This window comes from Penicillium soppii (genome assembly GCF_028829465.1).
Source record: "Penicillium soppii strain IBT 18220 chromosome Unknown utg000010l, whole genome shotgun sequence".
Classification (NCBI taxonomy): domain Eukaryota; kingdom Fungi; phylum Ascomycota; class Eurotiomycetes; order Eurotiales; family Aspergillaceae; genus Penicillium; species Penicillium soppii.
Genome location: NW_026643240.1, coordinates 1,259,760 through 1,286,506, shown reverse-complemented (window position 1 = coordinate 1,286,506; position 26,747 = coordinate 1,259,760). Strand labels below are relative to the sequence as shown.

At 49.4% G+C, this 26,747-nt stretch overlaps 7 protein-coding genes across 7 annotated transcripts; 3 read left to right on the top strand and 4 right to left on the bottom strand.

Annotated features, from left to right (window-relative positions):
* Nucleotides 1-215: 215 nt before the first annotated feature.
* Nucleotides 216-4,383, top strand: N7529_011149 (uncharacterized protein; the record flags this gene model as incomplete). Its single annotated transcript, XM_057246675.1, has 2 exons — nucleotides 216-260; nucleotides 397-4,383. The coding sequence occupies 2 exons, from the start codon at nucleotides 216-218 to the stop codon at nucleotides 4,381-4,383; spliced, it is 4,032 nt and encodes a 1,343-aa protein (XP_057092024.1).
* Nucleotides 4,384-5,946: 1,563 nt separating this feature from the next.
* hexA (putative Woronin body protein HexA) lies at nucleotides 5,947-7,938 on the bottom strand (the record flags this gene model as incomplete). The annotated part of the gene is made up of 3 exons (XM_057246674.1): nucleotides 5,947-6,922; nucleotides 7,249-7,626; nucleotides 7,922-7,938. 3 exons carry the CDS (start codon nucleotides 7,936-7,938, stop codon nucleotides 5,947-5,949), a joined length of 1,371 nt encoding a protein of 456 aa, XP_057092023.1.
* Nucleotides 7,939-12,589: 4,651 nt separating this feature from the next.
* Nucleotides 12,590-14,881, bottom strand: N7529_011147 (uncharacterized protein; the record flags this gene model as incomplete). The annotated part of the gene is made up of 4 exons (XM_057246673.1): nucleotides 12,590-13,296; nucleotides 13,351-13,619; nucleotides 13,680-14,075; nucleotides 14,301-14,881. 4 exons carry the CDS (start codon nucleotides 14,879-14,881, stop codon nucleotides 12,590-12,592), a joined length of 1,953 nt encoding a protein of 650 aa, XP_057092022.1.
* Nucleotides 14,882-16,606: 1,725 nt separating this feature from the next.
* N7529_011146 (uncharacterized protein) lies at nucleotides 16,607-18,623 on the top strand (the record flags this gene model as incomplete). The annotated part of the gene is made up of 3 exons (XM_057246672.1): nucleotides 16,607-17,678; nucleotides 17,738-18,199; nucleotides 18,265-18,623. The coding sequence occupies 3 exons, from the start codon at nucleotides 16,607-16,609 to the stop codon at nucleotides 18,621-18,623; spliced, it is 1,893 nt and encodes a 630-aa protein (XP_057092021.1).
* Nucleotides 18,624-20,270: 1,647 nt separating this feature from the next.
* N7529_011145 (MARVEL domain-containing protein) lies at nucleotides 20,271-20,999 on the top strand (the record flags this gene model as incomplete). Its single annotated transcript, XM_057246671.1, has 1 exon — nucleotides 20,271-20,999. One exon carries the CDS (start codon nucleotides 20,271-20,273, stop codon nucleotides 20,997-20,999), a length of 729 nt encoding a protein of 242 aa, XP_057092020.1.
* A 696-nt stretch (nucleotides 21,000-21,695) lies between these two features.
* Nucleotides 21,696-23,098, bottom strand: N7529_011144 (uncharacterized protein; the record flags this gene model as incomplete). The annotated part of the gene is made up of 2 exons (XM_057246670.1): nucleotides 21,696-22,924; nucleotides 22,990-23,098. 2 exons carry the CDS (start codon nucleotides 23,096-23,098, stop codon nucleotides 21,696-21,698), a joined length of 1,338 nt encoding a protein of 445 aa, XP_057092019.1.
* A 2,023-nt stretch (nucleotides 23,099-25,121) lies between these two features.
* N7529_011143 (glycoside hydrolase family 88/105 protein) lies at nucleotides 25,122-26,370 on the bottom strand (the record flags this gene model as incomplete). Its single annotated transcript, XM_057246669.1, has 2 exons — nucleotides 25,122-25,819; nucleotides 25,896-26,370. The coding sequence occupies 2 exons, from the start codon at nucleotides 26,368-26,370 to the stop codon at nucleotides 25,122-25,124; spliced, it is 1,173 nt and encodes a 390-aa protein (XP_057092018.1).
* Between the last annotated feature and the right edge of the window lie 377 nt (nucleotides 26,371-26,747).

Sequence of the window (26,747 nt, the reverse complement as noted above, 5' to 3'; positions counted from 1 at the left end):
GGTAGATCTTCTTCTTCTTCCCCCCTCCAGCTTCCACAGCTTCCAGCTTCCCGGTTCCCGGTTCCCGCCAACCTCCTATATCATCTCAAATCAGCTCCACCTTCACTTCATCCACTTCAATTTCGGACCCCGACGCTGCATCAAGCAGTGTTCGGCTGGCAATCCGATTCCTGACCTCACCAAATCTCTAAACCCCCCATAGGGGTCCCTGAACAATGGTCTTCGGTCGTCGCAAGAGAAGTGCTTCTGCCCATTATCAGGTACGTTCTACGCGTCAAATCTGATTGAAATCTAATTTTCCCCACGGCGACATGACCTATCGCATAACTTTGCGATGCAATATTCTCTCGGGTACCTGCACTGTGCATGAAACTGACAGCTCCCTTCCATATTCAGCCACTCTCCTCGCCCGCCGCTCAATCCGCCCAGTCCGCCGCCAGCCATGCATTTCTAAAATCGCAAACCTCAAATGCGAGCCTATCCTCTGCAGCGGCCGCGGCAGCTTTACGAAACCTCACGCCCACCCCGACTTCCGTCGAAGATGTCCAGACAAAACGGATGGTTCAGCGCCGCGCATCGGTCCAGTCGCAGGCCCCTCTTGGCGGGCGGCGTTCGGTCAGCGCGAGCGGAACACTACGTCGCTCCTCCAGTAACAGCTCCATGAGCGCCCGTACCTTTCGCGATCAGTCACCTAGTCGTCCGCTCACTAGCTCTGGGCCGATATCTCCGCCTACCGACGTGCCCCCGCTACCTTCGATTCCATCTCAGTATGGACGAAAACCGCAAAATCGGCGTGCGGTGAGCATGGAGCCGTCGATGCGGGCGCCTCCAGCTTCTCCGCCGCGCTCTGTGGCTAGGGGTGTTGATCGGGAGCAGGGCAGAGGATCTCCGATTCATCAACGTGTGACTAGCCTGGGGATGTTACCTGAATTGGAACGACCGGAATTGGAACGATCGGGAAGTCGTAACTCCGTGAATTTCTCGTATCCTTTGGGCTCACGGCCTACTTCGCCTGCGGCCGAAAGTCCTCCTAAGACTCTCCACGAAGCCATCCAGGAGCCTATACCCGAGGAACCCGTGCGTGAGAAGCCTTTGCAGGAGAGAAGCCCTAATAGACCCAGAGCACAAGCGTCTGGTAGCGTTGAAGGAAGTCCTGCTGCCACGAGGTCGGGTCGGTTGGCTGGTAGCGCTGCAGCTGCAGCTCTAGGTGTGACTCCGCAAAAGAGCAGTCCTAAGGTGACTGCCCGGCCTGAGCAGGCGCGAGATGCGCCTGTACCGGCCGATCCCCTCGAACAATATACCGGCAACGCAAAGCCTGTTGCGGCCACTACGAAACACGACTACACATCTTCTCGCACGCTCCATGAGGGGTGGCCGTCCACAGTTCGAGAACAAGAAGAACCCGAAGACTTCGATCGAGATGTCGATGATATTCAAATACGACAGGGTAGGAATCGGATGACGAGTGCGTCTCCGACCGCCGATCATGTTGAGGCTGTGCCAGCGCCAGTGGCCCCGTCATCTCCGTCAGAGCTGCGCCCTGAGCAGCAGCAAAATCTCCGTCAATCAAGCAGCCCAGGTCGGTCTGCCCGGTTTTCCCAGTTGTTGCAGGTGAGTGGCGCCGGTGATCAAATTCACCAGCCTCCACCCAGATCGGTTTCCCCTGTCAAATCGGCTCTCAAACACCCACGAAGAAGCTCTTCGTCTCCTGACAGGAGGCTTTCGGTAACGGGTCGCGTCCAGCCATCGAGCGAACTATCAGATGGTACCTCGGTGGCTTCGGACGAGGGAGCCCGAATTGGCGCTAAGAAAAAGGCCCATAAAGTCAGTTTCGACGACGAGGCTGAGGTTGTAGGCTTGGCTGCCAGTCCTCCTACCTCGCCGGAGGAATACACGCCTGAGTCACCACCTAGCAATAAGGCCAAGTCTCGGATGAGTTGGCTTGGCGTTGGAAAGAAGAAACCCCCGATGGAACTTGCTAGTGACGATGACTGGAACGTTGTCATGAAACCTCGACAAGAGCTCCCATCGTTCGGCAGCATCCGAGGAAGTCGTGACGGTGGGATGAAAAGGCTGCCAATTCCGGATTTCAGTGACAATGAGTCCAGCTCCTCGTCTGACTCCGATGCGCCATCGAAGCAGAAGAAGTCGTCCCCAATTGAGCATACCTTCGGAGGAATCCTCTCCAAGCCCCAGCCTACCCCAGCTGAATACTTCCCACCTCATGATGTTTCTACATTGGAGCAGTTGTCTGTCAATGGTGCTGCGAAACCTACCCAACCAACCGCCACCCCGGAAAATAAATTCACAGATGAGCCCGCCAACCGGCAACCGGACGCTGGGGTGAACTCTGATCTGTCTGTACCAGCGATTGCTATCGAGCCTGCTACTCCCCCAGCAGAGGAACACAAGCAGAGCTTTGATTCGAAAAGATCCAGCATGGACCAGTATAGGATTCCAGGCGGGTTCCCGCCTTCCGGATCGGATCGCAGCCTGAAATCAACAGCGAAGAAGACGCAGTCTCAGGTTGTGGCAAGTGCCGTTCCTACTCTAGATGATGTGGATACCGAGGACGAATATAGTGACAGCATCTACAGTGATGCGCCTGAAGACATTGACATTGATGGTGATGGGTTTGGATCTATTAATGCCATTGTTGATAAGGGGTCAGCTCCAAGGTCTGCACCGCCTTTAGAGACTGTCAGCGAATCCCGCGATGCAACTCCAAAGCCTGTGGATCGTACTACAATCTCCGATGCTCCTTCACAAAATGTGAATGTCCAGGTGCCCGAAGAGGTGCGCTCGGTCACTCCAACCCAAAACTCAGTCAACCGACTAGTAGAGGAATCTCCTGCCTCCTCGGTGGGCTATGCATGTGAGCCTGAACGCTCGCCGGTGTCAGCCATGCCTATTCCCCGCAGCTCACCGGGCCCGGATGGAAGCCCTCAGGCACAGTCCAACACGCGGGCCCGTCCCATGTCTATGGCCGTAGATACGAATGGTGCGTCTCGTATGCGGGATCCCCGATATTCGAGCAACGATACCTCCCCCCAAGGTGGTAATGCTAAACAGCGGCCACTCTCTGTTGGCCCAGCTTTCCACAAAGCAGCAGGGCCACCCATCTTCCCTTCCAGCCTCCGTCGGAAAACATCGAATGGAAGCGATTCTTCAAGCAGCTTCAAACGCGCCTCTCGTCGAGGAGACGCAGTCTCGATGCGCCGGACAATGCGAGCTGGCGCTGGTGCAAACGGCCAAGCCCAGCCCCCAACAGAACGCCACGAGTCTCCACTTGAGCACCGGCCCATGTCTTCCGGCTCCTCGAATGGCACAATGCGCAAGACTCTTCGCGGGCCTGCTCGAGGCGAGCGATATTCGTACTTCTCGACAAACAACAAGGCACCCCCAAGGGCGAAGTTCACAAAGCCACCTCCCAAGTCTGCTCGCACAACGCGGTTCGCCAATTCAGATGACGAGAACGAGGACGAGCCCCGGCCCCAGTTCTTCACCAGTCGATTCGCAGATTCCAGCGATGAGGACCAACCTCGCAACACTGCCCTCCGTCCCGTTCGTGGGATCCCACGCCGCAAGGGTGCTGACGATGGCGACTCCACAGAGCTAGAGGATAGTTCTGAGGAGAGTGCCCGCCAACAAGCCCAGTCAGGCATTGCTTTGGGGGCAGTGCCCCCTTCACCAGGCACCAGTGGAAACAACGCACCACCGCGGAGCATGTCAGGGATGGCAGCTGTGGCCCGGCAACGAGGCATGTCGCAAAGGGATCTGGAGGAGTTCATCATGGCGCCTCCGCGCGGTCGGAAACCCGGTCTCCTGACAAGGCTCGGCATCAAGAAGCCCAAGAATTCCGAAAACAGGATCCGCAAATCCGACATCGAAAGCCCCTCCCGCAGAGACACGCCGCTAGAACGCTCCCGCATGGAACTCGATCAACTACGCGGCGACGGCATCGTGACCGGAAACTACACAACGGTTTCCGCAGGAAGCCCCGAGCCAACACCCTCCAAGCTCGTGAAGAGAAACTCCAAACGCCAATCCACAGCACCGGACGCATGGCCGCTTCCCCCGGATGCCAAAGAGCCTGCTCTCCAACCAGTCGCAGAACAGCCACAGGATGTCCCCCCGCCACCGCAAACCATCGACAATGTAGATGCTGCGCGTAACGGGAGCATCGTTGCCAACGGCGATCCTGCCGGCGCATCCCCCATTGCAAAAGAGCCCGAGGCCCACGGGGATCCGAATAACGATAGTGCCTCTGAGATCACGAGTCCTGAAGTGCAGGGTCATTCAGCGCGCGATGTGGTGATCGCTGGCTCGGGGCGGAAGAAACGATTCCCTCTTCTTCGGAAGGCGTTCGGTCTGCGTGCTTGATGTGTCGTGTTGAGGCTATGAAACTTAAATCTTGTTCTTACTCGTTCTTGATTATCAGGACTCACGGAGTCCACGTTTCTATGTGTCTTTTAATGCCCTTTTTCCCTTTCTTTCAAAGTTCTCTTCTTGTCCATGTTCTTTCTTGGTGGGAAGTTTTTGATTTCTTTATCTTCTTTTCTTCTTCAAAATCCTGCTTCCATCTTCGACCATATCTAATCTCTAATGACTGATATACGGCTTTGGTTCGTTTTGGCTTTATCCTACCTCCAGCCGTCTGCTTTCTCGCTTGGGCTTTGCTATATGACATCTTGTCTGCTTGCTGGCTTGATTCTTTCTCTTATTCTTCATTCCTTTTACTCTACCCTTCCCATCCGATGTGGCCCATTGGAGTTGTTTACTTCCATGATACCCTCGTTTCCTTCTTCCCACCTTGTATTATTGTCTCTCGTTTCTCTTACGGTTCTGCTTCTGTTCTTGTAGGATCGCCGAGATGCCGTTTTGTTTTATCTAGATTGTTTCCATAGATGTGAACAAGGAACGATTTAATCGCCATCTGCCATCTGCCATTTATGCTGGTCTCGGCTTCTATTGCGGTACTTGGTATACGTTGTATATGGCACTGCAAAGACTTCGAGTAAATGGATCGCTGATAAATTGTACAAACCCTCGATCATATCTATCTAGGTAGCTAGGTACACTATGCTGATGACCAATGAACAAGTTATATATGGTAAGAACCCGTTATTTGTCCAACTCATTGCCTAAATCAAGCGCCGACTTGTATTGTAGGTGCCAAATCCACCCGATCCTCCAATAAAGATCACGCATTCCAATTGGTTTGCAGTGCATCGGCCATTCTAAATATACTCGGCTCTGCGCATGCTCCGACAGGGGGTGGCTTTTTGATATATCCACTACCTTCATTACATAGTAAAGCGGATACGTATATTCTGAAGCGGTAAGTGGTCAGTACCTAGATACCTTGGCATCGATCCCCGACACAAAAAAACCGGCGCGCCCAATGCATGTAGACTGCAAGGTGGCAGGTGGCTGGTTTGGGGATCGGGGTTTGGAATTGCGCAGCTCCACGAAAGACAATTGGGGGCTGGGATGGGATTTTCGGGGTTGGGAAAAAACCGGCTGGGAAACAGGAAACCAATGGAAAAAAATTGGAGGTTGGGAGGAAAAGAAAGGCATCCGCCATGCCGAGACATGCAAGATGACTAGGTTTCGGCCTGATCATCGTGGTTGTGCCGAACGGTAAGAAACGGGTAAGGTAATACGGGTTTACGAAGATACGAAGGTAATTTAGAGTGAGGTAGGAAGTGCGGACGTGGCCTCGGCATTGTACTAGGAAATAGGATACAGGATACAGACAAGGAATTGAGTACAGATCGATGCATTCAGATTTTCATCACAAGTTCAAATTGGATACATCAAAAGGAAATCGTCAGACAAAGGAAAATTAAATCACACAAGCTAATCACTATTTCATCACACCATGGATGAGGTACAAGCGTATCCAGACCCCTCTAGGAGAACCCGAGAACTAGATTAAAGAATTTACAGACGGGAGCCGTGGATGACCTTGTAGTCGACGACGAGCTCACGGCCACCGTCGTTGATAACAAGGGCGCGGACGGAGCCACGGCCATCAGAGAAGGCCTCGGAGATGCGCTTGTGGAGGTGACCCTGCGAGATAACAGGGAGACCCTGCTTGACGTCTCCGGTCTCGGTCATGGCGACGAGACGGTTGTCATCGCGGATGTCGAGGATGCGGTAGGTCTTGAAGACGGGGCCGAGCATGGTCTGCACCACGACGGAGGGAGAGGGGTTGGCGACGAAGCTGGACTCTTCCTGCAGCTTGCGGGTGAAGAGGTCGACACCGAGGTAGCGGTGCTGGCCAGTCTGGGGGGAGACCGAGATGCGGATCACCTGGCAGGGGCGGCCCTGCAGGATCAGGATGTCGCCGATGCGGATGAAGTGGCAGGGGATGGGGACGGTCTCGCCAGCAGAGCCGCGGTTGCGAGGCTCCACGACGCGGACGTTGGCGGCCGGTGCGGCCTCCTCGGCGTCGTCGCCGTGGTGGGAGGAGTGAGAGAAGGGGTGGGCAACACGGTCAACAGCCCGGCCAACGCCGCGGCGGAAGGAGTGGTATTCACCGTCGTCGTCGTAGTAACCCATCTTGCGAGAAGGAGCGGTTTCACGGACAGTAGTAGACTTGGTGGACTTTACTTGGGAAGGGGCGTAACGAGTACGAGGTGATTGGATCTCACGAAGGTACGCGTCGTCGGCTCTGTAAGAGTCGGTGGGGGCTTGGGAAGTCCGGTCGTACGAGACTTCGGAAGATTGGGGCTGGTAACCGTAGGCAGAGTCTACGGGTTGACGATAACGACGGTCGTAAGAGACGTCGAGGTCGTAAGCAGGGGAAGTCTTGTGACGGTAGTCTCTCTCAGTGATATCGAGTTGAGTATCGACGACCTTATCGTAGACTTGAGTGTTGTCCTCGTAGTTGATGGAAGGTTGAGGGTAAGGTTGACTGTAGCTAAGGGAAGATGTCAGCCCAGGATCCACGGGTACCATAAACATATAAACAAAACACCGGGTCACCGCTAATTGGGAGTGGATCAGTGTTTTGGTGACACGTAATTTTTAGTTGATTCAATCCGTAACCAAACTAAACCAAGATAGGAGATCTCACAACAAATAGCAGTAAACACCGGTTAATAGTTCGATGCGGGTTCCACCGAGGAGCTGAATTGTGGAGAATTTGGCTTGTGTTCCTCGGCGTTTTGGGCGAAAAACACCGCAAATCGCAAAAAAAGAAAGGAAAAAAACAAGGAAATTCAAAAATAAATTACATACCGTTCACGAGTGAGTTCAACCTCGGGGGCGTAGTTCTGCTCGTAGGATCGCTGGGAGTGCTTGTACTGAGACTCCTGCTGATGCTGGGGCTCGTGGTACTGCTGGTGTTGAGGGTGCTCTTCTTGAATGCGCGGGCGCTGTTCTTGAATGCGGAATTCAACTTCTTCCTTTCCTTGAGGAGCGGGAAGGGGAGCAGAACCTCGAGTATCTTCCCGTTCGACGCGCGAAGTACGATCGAAATTGACTTCTCCCTCTACTCGCGTCTGAGTAGTTTCAGAGACAGCGTCACTCCGGTACGACGACGGGAAGACACTGAAGGGGATGGGGACACGGGCGTCAAAGTCCAGATTGCCGGACTGATGGTCTCTTCTCGAATGCCTTTCGAACTGTCGTTAAACAACTCGAAAGACTAGACAAGAAAAGACTTTTGGGGATGAAGTCTTTCTCGAAAGGAGAGAGGAAGAAAAGAAGGGTAGTTCTTTTTTACCTCAAACTGAATAGATGATAGGAATGTAAAAGATAAGCTTAATGCTTAAGAATGTGAGATACGCGGAATGGAAGAAGAAGAAGGAGAGGAGAAGAGTAATTGGCGACTGTCACGATTATTTAAGGAAGTGTGGTTTGTTTACGTCCGCCTTGCCGGTTTGGGGTCCCGCTGATCACCGAGGTTTACATTGGGGTTTTTTTCATTTCTCCGTTTGATATAGGTAGCATGTCTCAATTCGCATTCAATCACGATAGTAAATTTGATTGTTTTCTGGTTCCATTGACAGAAAAGAAAGTACTCCATCTCTTGCCCCTTTTGATATGTGCATCTTTTTTTGTTACGGTGTATGGATCCAACTAACAATACATAGATAGTACATTACTAGGGACTCCCCGTATCTTCACATGGCCCAACTCCTGCGCGTATCAATTCACATCGCCATAGCAACCCACGGGTCGAATCGGAAATCTGGATCTTCTTGGCGCCGATCGTGTTTGAATTTAATGTGGTATTGCCATAACGAATTGTGATTGCGGAGATGGAAGGTTTTTTCCTCGGCTGGAAAACTGTCCTTTTCAACTTGATCTCACAGTAGAAGTGCTCCAAACGAGGAAAATCATCCGGAAACGAAATACCGACTATCAATTGGCCCACATCCGAAGCCCATTGACAACACATACCGATACTACTTACAGTTGTACTGCACAATACACTTCTCCACCAAAAAGTGATTCATCGAGATCCAGTTGTTGCCCCAAAGACCCTCTTTTGGGTCCCCAGCCCCCCGCCCAACCACCCAAGGCCCCCATGCAGTTGTCTAGACCCTCTTACCGCAACGAGGCTGGGGATGAGTATTTATGTATTTTTCGTACTTTGGTCGTACTTCGGTAATAGTGTACAATATTGTATGTGATTCAGTGGTTACACGTGTGGCTGGATTTGATGTCGACATCATTGTATCCATTCTAATCATTTGCTGGCCCCATATGCCTGGCGGACACCAATTGATCGTTCCCATGCTTGACCAGCTTCAACGCTCTTCAAGCTCGGAGAGCTGGCAACGCTCCTGATTGGTCATCGTGTCTGCATGTAACTCGTAATATGTAGCATGTGCAAACGGCAGGCTGTGCTTCAACCACCGGCCGAAACATATGATTTGAACGGGCCTATCAGCGGGCAGAAAAAGTAATGTGCAGCTATCGCACGAGTCAAAATTGTCCAAATTAGCCATTGAGTTTAGGTTCAGACCTCGATCGGCTTGCTTGCCCAACCACGAGGGACTAACAGAGCTTCTGAACCCTACCGCCAGGCGCTCTAGATGGCAAAAACATCCATGATCTAGAAGACGCATAGCATGGTATAATGGCAAAAAATCGACTTGTCAATCGCAAGATATACATCAACCACAATGATTTTTAGTTCTATCATTTAAAATTGCTAAACGGCCATGAGGTTTCCAGCTTTCGAAGATATATCTGGAATCTAGTTTTGAGGCTTCGAATTGCTAGCCAGTGATATATATCGTCAGCAAAAAAGCTCGAAATACATACAGTTGCTAGGGATGATGCGTGTCTACTGAGTACGGTCTCCATAATTAATCGATGAAACCACCAGTCACTTAATCTCTCATTCTGCCCTTGCTTCGTCTCTCACTTTAAATGTGCAAGGTCTTTCCAAACCCAGTGCCGCTCACCATGATGACGTCGTCAATCTCCAGAGCGTCAATACGCTTGGCTGCAAGGTTCATCTTTCGGCCATCCAGAGGCGTGAGATGGTTGGCCGGCGGGCCTTGTAGCGGCCTTTCTAAGCCTTTACCATCACTGATGACACCTCCTAGCTGGTGATCGTAGAAGGCACGATCTGAGTAGTTGCTTCGTAATTGACCCAATATTTGACCATGTGCAGGTGTGCAGCTTCCACACTTTGTTCGAAGTTGTTCCAGAAAACCAATGGCCTTACTAGATACATGTAATTATATACATTCGCAGATCAACCCTCGTCCGCCTTGATATAGTACAATCATCTCCTTTTGTGGTTTCTGCACTTGGAATCCAAATGTCCTCCCTCTTTCATGTACCCTGGTCTCAAAATTGGGTTTGATCATAGCGGGAGAATCCGAACGTATCCTAGATCGGCTCATCCATGGCTGAGTGTGGATTATCATCGCTTGACAACCATGGAACCCGAATTGCGAGCTCGAAGAAAAGAATCGGTTGAGTTGGATGTATTTTCATCAAGATCAAAACTAGAACAGATATAATTATAAATTGGAATACCGGAAAATCTGCATTCACTGTGCTCTCTGGCAACTGCAGGACGATTTTCACAAATATTCGGGGTTTGTTTCTCGGATTCAAACCCAACTACTTCCACGGATTTACGAATCTCGGTGGTGTAGCTGCCTCAACAGCTGAGGATTCCTGGTCTCAAGCACGTGGTCGTCAAATAATATAGTGGGTGTCCATATCAAATGTATTCCGAAGCTGCATTCCGACAAGTGTGTGATATAACCCATCAGATAGATGACTTCGAGCTTGAAAACATCTACAAGGATCAGAAACCGGAATGTTTCGTCAGCAAATAGACCAAACCCGGAATTGCTCTGAGTTTCATAGAAATAGTGGTGCTTTGGTTAAGAATGTGAAAAAGCATTGCCTCTTTTCTTCTCGACTTAGGCCCTGAACACAGCCTATTTTCTGGCACATCGAGTCTGTCTTTCAACCCCTCTCTTTTCTTACCCTTTCATATGCCACAGACCCCGTTACCGAAGCTCAGGAAGGAAGTTCAAGGCAGCGTCGAACGTATCAGGAGGTGTCCAGTCATCTCGTTTCACAAGACCTATACTGTCAAAGAAATTCTGGACCTCATTCCAACCCTCGGCATCAACGGAGTGGCTATGTAGTTTATCCTGCGTAGAGCGGTAGGAGCATTTGCTTTGGATGCCAAATTCTTGCCAGTGTCTGAAATGAACTTTCAGAGACCGTCCAGAAAGGGGAGAATATACTTGATGGGATACATGGCTGCGAAAACGACACCGCAAGCATGTTTGGCTCGATAGTCACTATTTCCCTCATAGTTAAAAGTCTTTTGTCAAGGACTCAGCTAGTCCCAGATCACTCCAAGTTGTGTGCCAGATGCTTCTTCCATAATGGTATACTCCGAGCCAACGGTGTTATGATGTGGCACTCCAATCCAATACTTGAGGTACGGGGAGTTGAAAAAAATCTAGAGCCTAGGTTGGACATGAACTATCTGCCCTCGCGATTGGTTGGCCGATTTAAGGTCAATTTACAAGCTCCATAGTAGCGACTTCTCAAGCGGTCGAGTAGAACGGTGGGCCGGCATTTGATTTTGATATACGAGCAAGCACTCCTTTTCCATCGCTCATGATCAGCCGAAAGACTGTTATATCCTCTCTCTGCCAGCTTCGTTATGGAAATACATCTGTCTAGTTGAACAGCTTTGGCTGCGAGGCTTTGGAGCTCAGCATGTTAAAGGCCTTATACCTGTCTCTGAGCTGCTGTTCTTCATCCCAGAGCCATCCTCCACTCGTACAACGGAAGAAGTGCTCATAATCAGGTTTTGGTGCTACCTTTTGTTCGGAGAGGCTCGTGATCGTGCGAACGACGCGAGAAGGAAGAAGATTAGTCGTTGATTGTAATCGCGGTAGTGCTACAACAAGGGCAGACTTTCGTGGATGAAAACAATGAGCTGAACAGTCTCCAAGGTTCCTAATTTTGGAAAAGTGGAAATTGTACGACGTCCCATGTCAATGTTCATCGCTAGTGTCTGGTTGTGAGAACAGTTCAGAAATCATTTGCTTCATGGAGCCAGGGATAGACGTAGCCGTACGTGCTTTTCAGCGCTTATTATCAAGTCACATAAACCGACAGCAATGTTCTATGTATTTTTGGAATTAATTTGTAGTATTAAGGTAGGATAATGAGTGGAAGTATATAGGGATAGCTATATATATAAAAGGGCCTAGGTAGGTACAACAAATTGCGGGGAAGATATTAGTTATTTACTTCCGGTTTACTAATTGAACATACCAATCCCATTCTTAGAATTGTTTTCAACTACAGCTAATGCTAAAAGCTGAATATTCCGATTAGCAATAACTCTCCTGCACACCGGCGAATGGAAGAAGGTGCTAGTGCACAATATCATGGAAATTGATGAAGCAGATGAAAACATTCCAGGAACTGACTCTTCACATGCGATTTCTGACGAGACGTTGAACCGGCCGCCGACAACCACTCATCTGCTCGAGCTCTTACGGTCATGTCGGAAGAACCCAGAGATCTTGAGATCGCATGCTCCCGTTTATGTTGAGTCAAGTCCACTCGTAGTCTCTATTACTACTAGTGTGTTATGTTTGCGATGTTTACCTTGAATAGAGAAAAGAGCAGTGATATTAGTCCCAAAAGATAAGAATTTCTTACGAGACAAAGTGCCGTATATAGGTCCTGACTTTCCAACACCCAGAACCTGTACGCCGAAATGAAGACAATCAAGAGCTCAAAAAGACAAGAAGAGGAAATCTTGGAAGAACGACTATACCGAACAGCAAGACGTCGTAGTCATAGCAAAAACATATAATCCCAGGTAAAAAGACAGAAAAAAAAAACAAAGGGCCATGGATAATCCACCATTACCACCCTTGTTTTTCCATATGAGTATGACGCCGGACCGGTATGGAATGACAAGAAGACAAAAGAGAAGAGAAAAAAAGGGAGCTGAAATCAGTTCTAGTGTACATCAGTGAGAGAAAAGCAATTGAGAGGGGTATCGTGATGCGAAGCGACGAAGCTTAAAACACAAGATGAAAAGGAACCAGCGACAGAACAGAGACTATCGTTCTCCGAACTTGCCATACTCCTGCTGCCACTTGAGCAGATGGCGAGTAAGCACGTCCATCATCTCGACGCTGCTTAGTTCCTTGAAATCTTTCTCTTGATTCGTCACCGACTCGCCATATCCGCCATCTGTGGTAGCAGGAGCGGACTCCCCGCCGTCACTGCCTGCTGACGGCATGGCGCTGTCGATTTGGTCAACCATGCTTTTCAAAAGCAGGCCCTGGGCTCGGTCGCCGTTGCCGGTGGGCGTGGACGAGTTTTCGCTGGCCACCGCCATCTCGACTTGCATGCGCGAGATGAATTCGAGGATGGCAGCTACTCGGCGCTTCATCTCGTTCATCGTGGTTCGCTGCGGGTGCATGTGGCGTGGCTTGCTGGGTCGCCCCGACTCGCCGCCGTTGATATGTGTGCCGTTGACTCCGCTGTATCCAACGCGCGGAGAGTCTCCGCCGATTTCGTGGGACTGGCCGCGGCGCGGGGAATTCGCCATATACCCGGCATCTCCATTTCCGTTCGTGTCCCGATCTTTCGTATATTGGTTTCGTCCAACACGACCGCGACGAGCTGGAGGTCGGCCGGATTTGCGAGTTGATGGCCTTGCAGGTGTAGGATCTTGGGGTGTCGGGGTATTAGGGCTTGCTTGGGAAGGTTCGGGTTCAGGCGGCGCGGTCTTTGTTGGGGACCCGTTTTCATGCTCAGACTCTGTTCAAACTGTTAGCGACTGTGGAATAGGGTTGGGGTGGTGGTATCACTCACCATCTCCTTTTCGCCGGTTTGTTCTTTCCTTCCGGCGATTCGCCACCTCAGGAGCCTCGACCTCCATTTCATCGGTCTCTTTGACTGCTTCTTTATCAAACTGGCCTCGAGACGTGGCCCTCTGTCTCCGAGTCCCAGTCCCGTTGGTTACAGACTTTTGTTTCGACTCATCATCAGACGGCGGATGAGACGGCGACTTGCTTTGCTTCGAGAGAGCGCCAGGTGACGGCGATGTAGAAGTTCGTGGGCGCTTTGTACCTTCTCTGTTCCTGGCAAAGCAATCAGCAACTACATCTCGAGCCAACACTATCTGATCTGGAGATACGCACGTCACACTGTCACTCCGACTTCGCTTTCTCACGAGTGTCTCTGTTTCATCCGCATTGCTTTTGGTGTCCGCCTTGCTCTCTTCAATTGCGCGACGAATCAGTTCTTCTTCATCGTAGGCGGCATCTCTGCTGTTCATGGTTGATCGTCTCTTGGCATGCGCAGCAGCAGCGGCGGCGGCGGCACTCTCACTGCTTCGGGATTTGGGGTCCTTAGACCGACGTGAGGTTTCTCTTGGAAGATCTCTCGAGGAGGCCCGAGAAGATGGAGCAGGAGACGGGGCCACGGCTGGCACGGCTGGCACCGTTGGGGGTGCCGGTGCCGGAGGTGGTGGAGGGGGAGGAGGAAGCTGTGCCGCCGGAGCCGGTGCGACAGGGAGGTAGGTGGAGGAGCGCGAACTAAACGATTGTCAGCATGATTGTGGTTGAGAGATGTAATATAGCATTATGAAAGATAAAAATTGTTTATCGCTCCTGACGTGGGTGTGATTGTGCCTAGAGCTGCGTCGGAAAGCAACCCCTCCAAGCAGCGAGGGCAAACCACAACCATTTGAAATGAAGCTTGATGGCAAGAAAAAGGCGATATAGTGATGAAGGTCCAAGAGAAAAAAATTGTTCACTCACCCATTAGGCTCATCTTTGATCTTGTGCAAATCCTTCCGGCACTCCTCGCAGAAATATTCGTCAGGACTTGTTGCTTCGTCCATGATTCCAACACAACCACCATGTTGCCAAACTTTGCACAAATCACATTGGATGAACATGCTCCCAATTTCATCTGACAGAGGGTCAGATGGGTCAAGGGGAACCTGCATCGACTCCAGCTTGATGGCACCGCGACCGAGGGCCTCGCGACGAGAGGGAGGCAAGCCTGGATAGTCCTGCTGAGCACAGAGACACCGAGTTACTTCTTCCTCTTCATCGTCGAGATCATCTTCGTCATCTTCGCGGGGTGCATCATCGTCGTCGTCGTCGTGGGCGCGGTGGCGCTGCCGTGTTTGTGGGAGATCTTTGGATCCAGATTCGTCCTCGATGGACTGGGACCGGTTACCGGACGAATTGTGAGGAGAAGCATTTTTGTGGTTCGATCGAGTGCTTCTTTCTCGAGTGTGAGAATTTGAGGAGCTGGAGGAGGAGTTGGTGTGCTGTGGGAGGGCAGGAGAGGGTTGGGACGTGCGAGCCCGAGAGGAACGACGAGGTGACATGGTGAGGGAGGGTTTTCGAGATCTGAATGAAAGTATAAAGGTGCTCTGGAAACCAAATTATAAATATTGAATGAGGGTTCGAGAAGATGGCTGGTTGCTAGCAGGGCCTCGAAAAAAGCCGTTTTGCGAGGGAGCTGTCTGGCGCGATCGAAGAGCTCCTCGTCGAGAAGGTTTAAAGACAAAAGAAGAAAGACAATTGGGAATCGAAGTTTCTGTATCAAGGCATCACAAGGCTCGATAAAGAGCCCGATGACTACATAGTCCGAGAAATGATTCCTTGTAGTTAATGGCGGGGAGGAAAAGAGAACAAAAGGCCGGCTGCGGAAAGGGACTGACTCCAAAAGATCCAATTGAACGGCTTTCCCCGCTCTGGAGACGCGCGATTCCTTTTTTCTCACGCATGTCTTACGTGTTTCACTTTTTTTTTCTTCCCGGTATCTTCTCAAAGGAATTGAGGTTGTGTTATATCTTGTCTCTACTGGCTTCTTTTTTTGGGTCCTACAATTATGGTGGGCTACGCTTGACTCACTGTTCCCGTTTTGCAGCACAACGGGAGAAAAACAACGAGAGAGCTTAAAAGTGAAACAGATTTAACCAGTGAGCAAGGGGCAAGAAGAAACAGGCAATAGGAAGTACGTTCTTGTTGAGTATTTCCTTGTCTAATGCGACACGTCTAGGTGAAATCACGCATAGCAGAAGAGACCCAAAAATGGACGAAAAAGAGTCAGCCACGGTTTAATGGGCTTAGAAGACTTAAGCCGCAGATATCGACTCCACCACTATGCCTATAAACGAATTCCTGTTGTCCGTAGGTTGCCAATGCCTGATCACTTGTTGTACTCTAGGAATGTACCCTTTTCCCACGAGCTGAGCCCGCCGTCAGTTTTGGCAAGCAGGACACCTGAGCCCTGGATACGACTCGAGAATCATCATACCACTTGTCATAATCCTCAATATGATATTCTTTCCCCTCCGAAACTCGGTTGGGTGGTGGATGTGTGTCGCGGGGTCAAGTGGGCTGTTCAGTAGGGCTTTCCGGAGGGGATTCAATAAGGTCTAATCGTATTCGATGAAGGTTCGTTGCACGAGCTGGGGCTTGCGTTTGCTGTTTCTTGTCATCAATAGGTTCATGCCCAATACTCTGTTAGCGATAGTGATGGTTTGTTCACTGCAGATGCAGGTACCGCGTGTCGATCGAAGAAGGGGGGTATTCTCCGACTAGAGTAGTGCAACACTCTACACCGATGTAAGCAGACCAAAGGTACGGTACATGGTACCTAGGATATACCAATGAGATACATACATATATGTAAGTAGGTTGCAGATGCATAGATGCAAATACATTGGTCCCCGAGGCAGTTGAATAGTTTCCCAATAGTCATGTGACTTGGACCACATTACCCCCCAAATTTGGCAGATTTCACAATACACCAGCACCAAGCCCTTCGGTCAACCCCTCTATTCGTCCCATTTAGCTTGACTTTGGCCCTGGAGTTGGTTCCAGGAGTGCTATTCTATTTTTATCTCCGGATCCCTATTCCCCGAAACCAGACATCGATATTGGATGTGCTGAGTAATAGCACTCTTTTGTGGGTAGGTGGTATTCACCTCCGGATTGTGGACAACTAGACCAAAGGCGAAGACTGGATCGGAGTCTCATCTACGAGCTTGACTCTTGTGTTTGTCTACTTTCCGGATGGTTCCTATGATACAGGGGAAGTGCTTATGGAGGATTACAGACATTGGACTACGTTACCCCCCAGACTTGGCAGCACTGATCTCCGATCAATTGGTTCCTTCGAAACAGAAACGGTGGCGGGGGAAATAAGGACAGAGCCAAAGGGCTGGAATATTTCCCAACTAGCATCGCCGGTGGTTGAGGGCGAGCGTGGAGACAACTTGCATGATGACGGCTACATTGAGTACGTCTGCTCAGGGACACATAGTCCGGACCATCTGATTTCCCTAGGGGACAGGTCTGCTAGTTATTCAGTTACTGACGTGGAGTGCACTCATGTAGACGGGGCGTTCAACTCGGCCCCTGACACACCCTCTACCATCTATCCCGATCGTCTGATTCGTCCTCTCCCAAGAAGGACCCTGCGCTCTCGCCTTTCATCTGACGCCGCGGACACCATATTCTACCCTCCAACGCCACCAGCATCCCAAATCTTTTATGGTGTCTCCGCGGATTCAGAAGAGGCGGTGAATGAGTCCAAAGTTTATGTGCAACAGACCGTTGAGACTGAATTGTCGCCGGAGGTTGATGCACATAATTTTGAGACGTCAGTAGAGTTGGAGAGTGGGGATGAAGATGGTCCTGTAGTGGTCCGCAGAAATGGTGTGCGGAGATCTTCTCTTTCACCCTCCGTGTCAAGCAATCATCCAAACTTCCCCAACGTTGATGCACCCCAAGCCAAATCGTCCTCATCTGGACCTGACGGGTACGACGCGTTTGAGAATACGAATAACAAGAAAAAACGAAAAATACCAACACCTGGAAACTTGGGTGGACACCATTCCGCGTTGTCCCCAGAGTTTGCCAGCATGGGATTGGCAAATTCAACCCCCGCACCGCCGCCTGCTCCGAGTGATTCCACCGGCACATACTATGGTAGTGGGAACCCTGCGTCGCCATTGGGAAGTGGAATATCTGGTTCAGGTAGAGGTCGTCTAGGGAGGCCTGTTGTACGCAGTAGCAGCAGGACCCCGCTGTCGGCTAATGCCCAGAATGGATGGATGCACACCCGGACCCCGAGTCGGCGAGATGGGCTGATGTCATCCCCTGGTCCTTCCGGTATGTGCTTTTCCCGAATGCTCTTTCCAAATCTGGGGACTTTTACTAACTTTCTCCAGGCGAATCGCCTGACCAAGGGATTATCTCCACTGCCATCGCGAACGCAACACTTTCGTCCCCACCGCGGGGTCCCAGCAACGTCAGTTTGCTGGACCAGGAAAACACCACCCCAATCAAAACTCAATTTACATTTACATGCGAGTCCGATTCCTCTAAAGGCATGGCCATGCAAAGAACTTACTCAATCCCTCATCGATCTCCCACTTCGCCTCTTAGTCACACGAATCAGAAGCAGCGAGGGTTTTCCACACAAGGAACACAGACTAGCCCGAGTATGGGTGCATCCATGAGCCACGGCCCTCCGGGTACACAACCACCCGCTCAAGGTGGAGAACCACCCGTGGTCCCCAAGAAGAAGCGGTCACCGGCCAGTATATACGCACTGTCGGCACGCCAGCGCAAGATCCAGCAACAATACACAAACCTGCATCACCCCCCTAGCTTGGAGGACATCTGGATTTGTGAATTCTGCGAATACGAGAGCATTTTTGGGCGTCCGCCCGAAGCTCTAATTCGACAATACGAGATGAAAGACCGCAAGGAGCGCAAGCGACTCGCGGAAAAGAAACGGCTTTGGAAAAAGCCAAGATGAAGGGTCGGAAGACCAAGAAGGCGACTAAGAACGCATCGAAGCACAACCAGTCCTACCAGCAGGGATACGACCGCGCTTCGGTTGACCACTCCTCAGCTGGCGGTTCGGGTCTTCCCGATGATGAATACAACCTCGAATATGATGATGAGCATTCACACATTCCACCATCCGCCCCTGCTTCTCCCACCGATCTCAAACCTCCATTGCCGCCCGATGGCAATTATCCGAAGATAACGGCCTCTGCTCCTGGAATCAAAGGTGCTGCAGATGCCGGAGCGAGTCGGCCGGCCTGACGGGTTTGATGGTTCATTAAGCAGTTGTTTCCAAGTTTATCATTGCATTTTCTTTTTTCGGGTCGAAGGGGCGTTTGAACTATTTTATTTGGCGTTCGTGGGTTTTGCATGAAGGAACTGGAAGTCCCTCAAATCCCCTCTCAAGCATATTGGACTGGCGAGTATTTCATTGAGAAGAGTGTTGGTTATCCGTGTAATTGTAATGTCCGCCCTTGAGCGATGTGCATATTCCGAATCAAATGTGAGATGATCCAATGGCTGTTTCCCTTGTATGGTGTATGCCGTAGTTAAGAGTGGTTTCGCTCCGCTTCAGCATGGTTATATTGATGGGTATCCCTCTTCTACTTTCGAGACCTACACAGTTTCTCTACCATCATGTTCGATGGTTCGATGACATTCTCATCCCTCAACTGCCTCCATTTAAGGGGGTTCTAGGATTTGGCGATTTGGCTATTATACAACCTGTGTCATGGAACTGTCACATTCTGGGTCTACACTGCTCTTTGAGGTGGCTGCCGGCTAGACATAAGCATTTGGACCGTATTGCCTGACTACATGTCTTGTATATAAGGAAAAGAGAAATCATTCCCTTCTGATATCTTCACAATTAACTTGATACAATTTGACACTTATATCTCTTAGACTGATCAACAAGCTTCTACTCTGCAAGTAAAATATCTATCTTCAAGCCTACGTAGTCAGCGAAAATGACAATATCCCTACTCTGGTGGCCCGGTAGTTTTACAATGCTCACAAACAAGACGAGGCTATAGCCGCGCAGGTGTTTCCTCTACTAGCCTCTGCAACTCTTCAGTAGAGACCAATCAGGTGGCAGAGTTAAAAGCACTAAAAAAAAGTCTGCAGAATCATTTTCTGCTATTTTGATTGTTCCGGTAAGCTGTCAATCTTGGATAGACCGTAGCACCACCTGATTGGATCGTGGGTTAGCATCAAGCGCCGCGCTGAAACGACATCAAACCCGACCTAGCGCGCGCGAACTGAAGCAGAGTATAATTCTGCAATCCTAGAAAAGTCTGCATAAACCATCTTTGGCAACGCTTGGCATTCTATTTCGATCCTTGCGTACGTTTCATCTCTGCATCCCGGTTTGGTGTCTTTGGATGGACATGAAGGAGGACATGTAACAGACGACATGGGAGACGTAAGAGCGAGCCGCGCAAATCTGAAAGAAGAAAGAATTGTTTCATCTTCATCTGCTGCAGAAAATAGTAACATTGAGCTTTGTTAGTGGGTCCTGACGAATTGTCGTGGTTTCTTAGAGCTATATCTATAAAGAACTGCTGGTCTTGCTTCTTGTATTGATGAAACCACAGCCTCGTCTTTCTTTCACTTCATTCTATTATTCTTTCTTTCTTTTTGTTCTATACATTTACTTTCTATTCTCAATATACGGCAACTTTCTCTTTGTTGACTATTCATTCTCGACAATACCTCTCATTCTTATTCGGCATCTGGTCTACTGAATCAACAATATCTACACGTTCACATTTCCTCTCGAACTTGTGAGAACTGCGCTGTGCGCTATATCCCAATAAAAGAGCATCATCGACCTTGATAGCACCTTTCAATCCCAACTCACACCATCCACCCCAACCTTCCTGCAACACCCACCTCCACACCAATCCAATGGCAACCCTACTCCCCATGCTCGTCAAACCAGCCCTCAAATTCGGCTGGTCCCAAGCCAAAAAGCAAAAGAAAAAGCGCGACCTCCGCAAACAACACGAACAGTTCCAAGAAGCAGGCGTCTACCCACCCTACCCACCCGACGAACCCTACCCACTAGGCGGGTACCCAAAAGGCGCAGTCCCAGGAACAACAATGGACTTCTCCCCACCAGAGCAAACCAAAACCAGCAGGCCAAAATCCATCATATTCTCCATCCTGCGCTTCCTCCAATTCGTCTTCGGTCTAACCGTCATCGGCCTGTACGGCCGTGACGTCCGCCACGACCACAAGAACAACATCTCGCGCAGCCAGTGGGTGTACGCCCTTGTCGTCGGCGCCCTAGCAACGACCACGGCTCTCGTTCGTCTCGTCAAGCCCTTCGTCTCGAAGAAGCTCGGTACGAACGCGTCACCCGGCATGACTCTCCTGCTGCCGCAGTTGGTTTGGGAGCTTATTCTCTGCGTGCTGTGGTTGGCGCTTTTCGGCGTCTTCGCTAAGTTGTATATTGGTGTTTATCCTAAGGCTGATGATGACGATGCTTCGAAGATCAATCGTATGCGTCATGGTGTTTGGGTCGATCTTGTTAATCTTGGGTTCTGGGTTGCGTCTGCTTTATGGATTGCGGTGCGCTGGTACAAGAGTAAGCGGACGAGCGCTATTGATGTTGAGAAGGAGATTGAGGCTTAGATACCAGCGGGCTGGAGTGCTTTGATCATGAGTTGCCTTTCTTGATGCGTGTCTTGATGACATTTAAGCATGGTGGGAGGTATGGCGTTGGCTTTCTTTTTGTTTCGTTTGTGTGTTTGGGAGTTTTGGTGTTGGGTTCTTTTGCCGATTATCACGGCGTCCTTTCCAATACAAGCTTTATGCCCCTGTCCATCACATGTATGACTAAAATACCGTAAGTAGAGACTAGGTTTTGACAAGTTATCAATTGTATTCGTGTACTGTACAATCATTAAAGTGGAGAACATGAGTGAGGTAGGCTCAGCAACTAGTATTTGAAATTCTTCTTCATTGGTTGGGCAATACCTAAGGTCACGATTCTTGTCATTGGAGTATTTCCATCAGCAATCCCAATGTGATAGACGAATGCCATCATCGTTTCATCCATATTAGAACGCAGCTGAAACAATGATTTCGAGCCATACGGTATGCAAAGACCTTTTCCTGTGGTCAACCCCATTTGTGCTATCAACAGCTCCAAAATGCTAGGAAATACATTTATTCGTTATGGTGGTGTTCCCAGTAAGGGATATTCAGTATGCACTGAGGCATGGTAATGTACAAGGGAGAGTCTGGTCTGGCAGGATACAGAAAGATGTACTCAAGGAAATCGAGATATTAGGATCAGAGCTCGGTCACTCATGCATCAAGTATCAATCACAACTTTACTCCCTCCATGCTTAGTGGTAGCAAAGGAGTATGCTTGTCTGCTGCAGGGATAACAGCAGGGGTGACCTGGGTCTGAATAATCGCGCGAGCCCGATCAGCAACATTTTCACGATGTTCGACAAGATTCTTGAACGGCTGAGAGACAGGAAGCGTCGAATCAATGGCGTCGACATCCATCCAGTCTCCATCAACATCATCGGCTGAAGCAAGCTCAGGTCCACCGGGTAAATCGAGATCCTTAACGTCGAAAGAATGCTTGACGCGGCTGCAGTCTTCAGGGCTCAACATCGGATGCTTGAGAGATGAAGCTCGAGGAAATGGAACCGGCGAAGCCTTGGTCTTGTTGGTGACTTCGGGGACGATATCTTCGATGAAATCCTCATCGAATAGCGAAACAGGTGGGTTGGCGGGCTTCGGCTCAGGAGCAATTTCGTGTCCGAGATCCCGCGCAATTTGGTCTTCTTCGTCGCGGAAACTCAGGTGCTGCAGAAGTCCCAGCTCCACATAGCTGTCCTCGTACCTCTCATTGGCTGGCTCGGGCTTTGCGGCTGGCTCGGAGCGGCGACGGGGAGGAGGAGTTGTAATAGGAGGAGTCCTTGGAAGCGGAGTCTGTGAAGACTTGCGGCGGTTGAAGACTGGACGGCGTCGTGGGCCTCGGCCATTGCGAGTGGCGGCCAGATGAGTCTTCTTTGGAGCTTGGCGGGTTGTAATATCGAGCATGGGAGTTGGGGAAGTCGCAAGGTCGGGGATGGAAGTTGGCGAGGCCATGCTTGCGGTGGGAGAGATGGAAGGGTTGAGGGTGATCTTTGTGCCGGTGGGAGTGTCGAGGAGGAGGCGAGTGCTCTTATGTGATTCGATTTGGGTTGGCTGGGGTTTCTTCAATATGGGGTGAATGGAGCAAGCTCCAACATCGCAGGGCTTGATTTGCTCAGTTGGCTTTGAAAGTTGGTGAGTATGGGGTTGAGATGGCGAGGGGCAATCGTGTTTTATGTTTACCTTTTCATTGTTACTTCCCTCAGTAAGCGACGACATCGTTTGCTGAGCAATCACTTTTTGTCCCACCAATACTTCGGCTGATTTGATTCTTAAGATGAGACGATCCAAGGTGTTAGTGTTCATGTGGCTCGACAGTCGTTTGGTACTCCATATCCGCCAGAAAAGATGTTCTAGGCGATGCTCAGTCTCGTCATTGCTGGCCAAACGTGATGTGTAGTAGACTATTTGGCCTCAGTCAGCACGAAGATACTTTATATGATTGAAGTAGGATCTGAACGGGTCTTACCTCGCCACAGGTTCTTGTAAATCCCAGCACTCAGATTATCTTGTTGTAAGACGTCGCTCGAAGGAACGCCCGACACAGTTACCAGACCCTGTGGGAGCTTTGGCTCCATCTTGAACCGCAGTTAAAATGACACGGAGTTCAAGATACCAGAGATCAATAGTGAGGCCAAGGAGGGTAATGATCAAGTCCCGAATGTCGCGTGGACGGTGATGGGGTAGACTCAAGGCTTGCTTTCATCCTTTGTGCTCAATAGGAAACAAAAGTGATTGACAACATAAACGAGCTTGAAATTGCAAACCGCAAGCCAAAAATCTCTCCGACCTCTTGATTTCTCGTACTACTGTAGAGTGGCAAATTTAGAGGTTAAGAGGTTAAATCTTCAAGACGTCGAGAAGAAAATCAAATCCTGAGGTATCACGATTGCGTCAGTTTGAACGTTTGATCGATGGTCCTGTGAATGCATGCAATAGATCTGTTTTCTTGCTTCACATGAATGTAATAGAAAAAATCACAACAATTACAGAGAATGTGTGAAATGCAACAGAAAAAAAGGGGAGTGTACCTGAGACAAAGAAGCTGACCCTTGATAACTGTACCGGTCAAGGCGGGGGGTACGTGGACCCCTTCTAGATTCAGAAGTCCAGAAAAGTCCTTATCGATAGATCTTCCCTGATTCCAGGAATTCCCACACAGTATGGGGATTTTTGCAGATCCAAATGGTCAAACTCGTATCATCCCCGTTGTTTTGTCGGGATCACCGGGACGGGCCGGGATTGGGCTTCACCGTTCTGTATTTCTTGTAGACGATGAGTCTATTCGGAACAGAGATTTGAAAAATAAAATAAATTCATTTAGACAGAAAACCAATTGTGATGAAAGAAAGTAGACAACCCCCGCCTCTTATTATTACATTCTCGATTGCGCGTCTCTTGCAAGCAGGGATAGGTATATCAAAGACGGCCCTATTAGTGACCGGCCAAGTTGCTACATGTGACACAGATCGCCGCAATCTGATGCAGTTGGACTGGAGAAATTTCCTTCAAACTATTCGAGAAGGGCTGCCGAGGTGACATTCACTTAAACCCCTGGATTTTGACGCGTCTGAGTCATGTATGTGGTATGCGGAGAAAAGCTGGGGGACATTTCTCCACAAAACATCCGCAAACGGTGTACCAGTACAACGTAGAAGATTGATTCTGTTGAAAAATCTTCAAAGCTTGATTTAAAGTAAGTTATTGAAAAACAATCGCCACTAGTCTACCTTAGCTTAGCTTCTCTGAGATGGTTATGACAATTTCAAATGTCTAGAATTGGGACTAAAGTGGCTTTTTACTTGGTGCTATTTATAGTTCTTTCTTCCAAAAAGATCCAGCTATGCTCCCTTCCACATTCCTTCTTGGCATTGTGGATGATTTAGTAGATTTCATGCCTAGAGACCAAGCTATGGCAATCCATAACTCCTAGAACGACACATGGCATAATCCCCGGTCTCAATGCAAAAGTGTGTATGCGTCATTGATGCTGTCGACAACCTATCGATGAACTTGCCTGATAGCAAGACTATTCGGGGCAGACATAATCAAATACATCACATCTTGCTTTCTCGGTGTTTGAAAAGTGGAAATGAAAACCTATATATAGAAATGCTAGATCTCGAGAAACAGTCCTAGTCATCGAATCTATGGATTGACGATCATCAAAAAGTCAAATCCCACCTCTCCACTTTATAAACTTGAGGTTGTGGCTTCGGAGCATGTGGACCTTTCCACTTTTTTCCCAATTTCGATCCACACTTTTCCTATTCAAGAAAGGTGGAGGAAGTTGCCACAGAGTTTTTGAAAACGGAAGGGGAAAGTACATTCAACAACATAAGCGTCTCCACACAAGTTGCTTGTTCCGAAATTGGCGCTTTCTTCATTGGCCTCGTTTGCGTTTGCGTCGACCTAAGGCCTTTTTAGTCGTTCACTCATCTCTTCCTTCTATGTTTTTGACCTAGTTATACAACAAATTAGTCGACAGCCAATGTTCTCTAACATTATATCTTGCTTTGGTTATGAAATTGTATCTTTCGTAGGCATCATTGTTGCAAGCCTGGAATGCCTTCTATGAAATCTTGTCTAGGTAGCATCTAATTACAAAAACCGCTTGATCAACTCCACCATGCACAAAAGCGTCATTGCTTGCCCATAAGGCATGGCCGTGAGTTTGATTGCCTTGTAAAAGTCCTTAGTCGGCCCCATTGGCGTTCCAAAGCTTACATTCTGCACCAAGCCTTTCTCATTCACATTGTTGAGAACAGCCTCTAGTCCCTTGAGACCAACCGATCGGTGCTCTTTGGAAAGATATCCTAGTCTCACACCCTTCAAAATTCCAAATGCAAAGCCTGCCGACGCAGAGACCTCCAAGTATGACGCAGGGTCATCGATAAGGGTATGCCACAGTCCATTCTCGTTTTGGAATTTCTTCAGCGCAGAAACCTGCTGGTCAAGAGTCGAGATGAGATATTCTCTAAAATGATCACCAAGAGGAAGCTGGAGAAGGGGTAAAAACTCAGGGATCGCGATGGTGATCCATGAGTTGCCTCTTCCCCACAAGGCCTCTGCGAAATTGTGTCTTTCCAAGAATGTCCAGCCGTGATACCACAGCCCTGTGCGGTTGTCCACTAGATATTTGATGTGCAGAAGAAACTGACGCTTGGCTTCTTCGACGTATGCGGGTCGATTGAGCAGCACTCCAATTTTGGCCAGAGGCAAGACACACATCATCAAGGTGTCGTCCCATAGCTGACCTTCGTTGACTTGTCGGAAGGTAATGTGCTGAATTCCGTTTTCTGTTGGGAAATTAGTCCAATGCCCAACGATATTACAAATTTATCATTAAAGCAAATATTGAAATATTTAACCCACCCTCAGTCCGTGGAATCCCATCCATGATATACTCAGCCCACGAGTCCAAATAGGCCCGATACTCAGATTTCCCCGTCCGCTCATACAAATAAGCAAGAGTCAACATAGGAGCCATACTATTAACATTCTTCGTCGGCGTTCCTTTCGCAAATTGCTGATCGAACCAAGCTTGGATATGCCCGAGTACTGATTCATCGCCAGTGATCTCGAAAAGCATCCACATGCCATACAATCCAACGCCCTGTGTCCACTCCCAATTATTCCATGATTTGGAATCAACTTTGAAGCCACCAGTGGGAATCGGTACTCGGAATTCACCAGACGTGTCTTTCAGATGAACGAGACTGTCAACAAGCTTCAAAGCCAAGGCTTTTGTATCGGATAAGGTCATCTTGGCAAGTGGCGTTTTGATCTCAAATGGTACATTCTCTACCCCGTCAGGAGAGAGAAACACTGACAATGCGTTATCCGGCATTTTGTCAAATTGAGAGAAAAGACGATGATTTGGAAAATTGGAGTAGCCTAGCGAGAAATCGTTGGCTCTGTCATCTATGTTATAAAAGCATCCACCGGAAAAGCGATCGACAATCGTTCGCAGACCCCAGTAGACGTTCCATCAATGAGAGTCCAAACCACGCCATATATTCCGGGTCATCGGCTCTCGTATCTACAGCCCCTCATCGAGTGCCGTGTATTTTGTCCTTACCGAGCTTGGCGCTCTACCCCAGGATCTGAACCCCTGTTTTCTCCACCACTCGGCAGCCGCAAGTGCTTTTCCGCTCGAGTATCAAAGCCAACCGATCCAAAATTGACATTTCCGCGCCACAAAGACATCTCAGAAGACCAATCGGA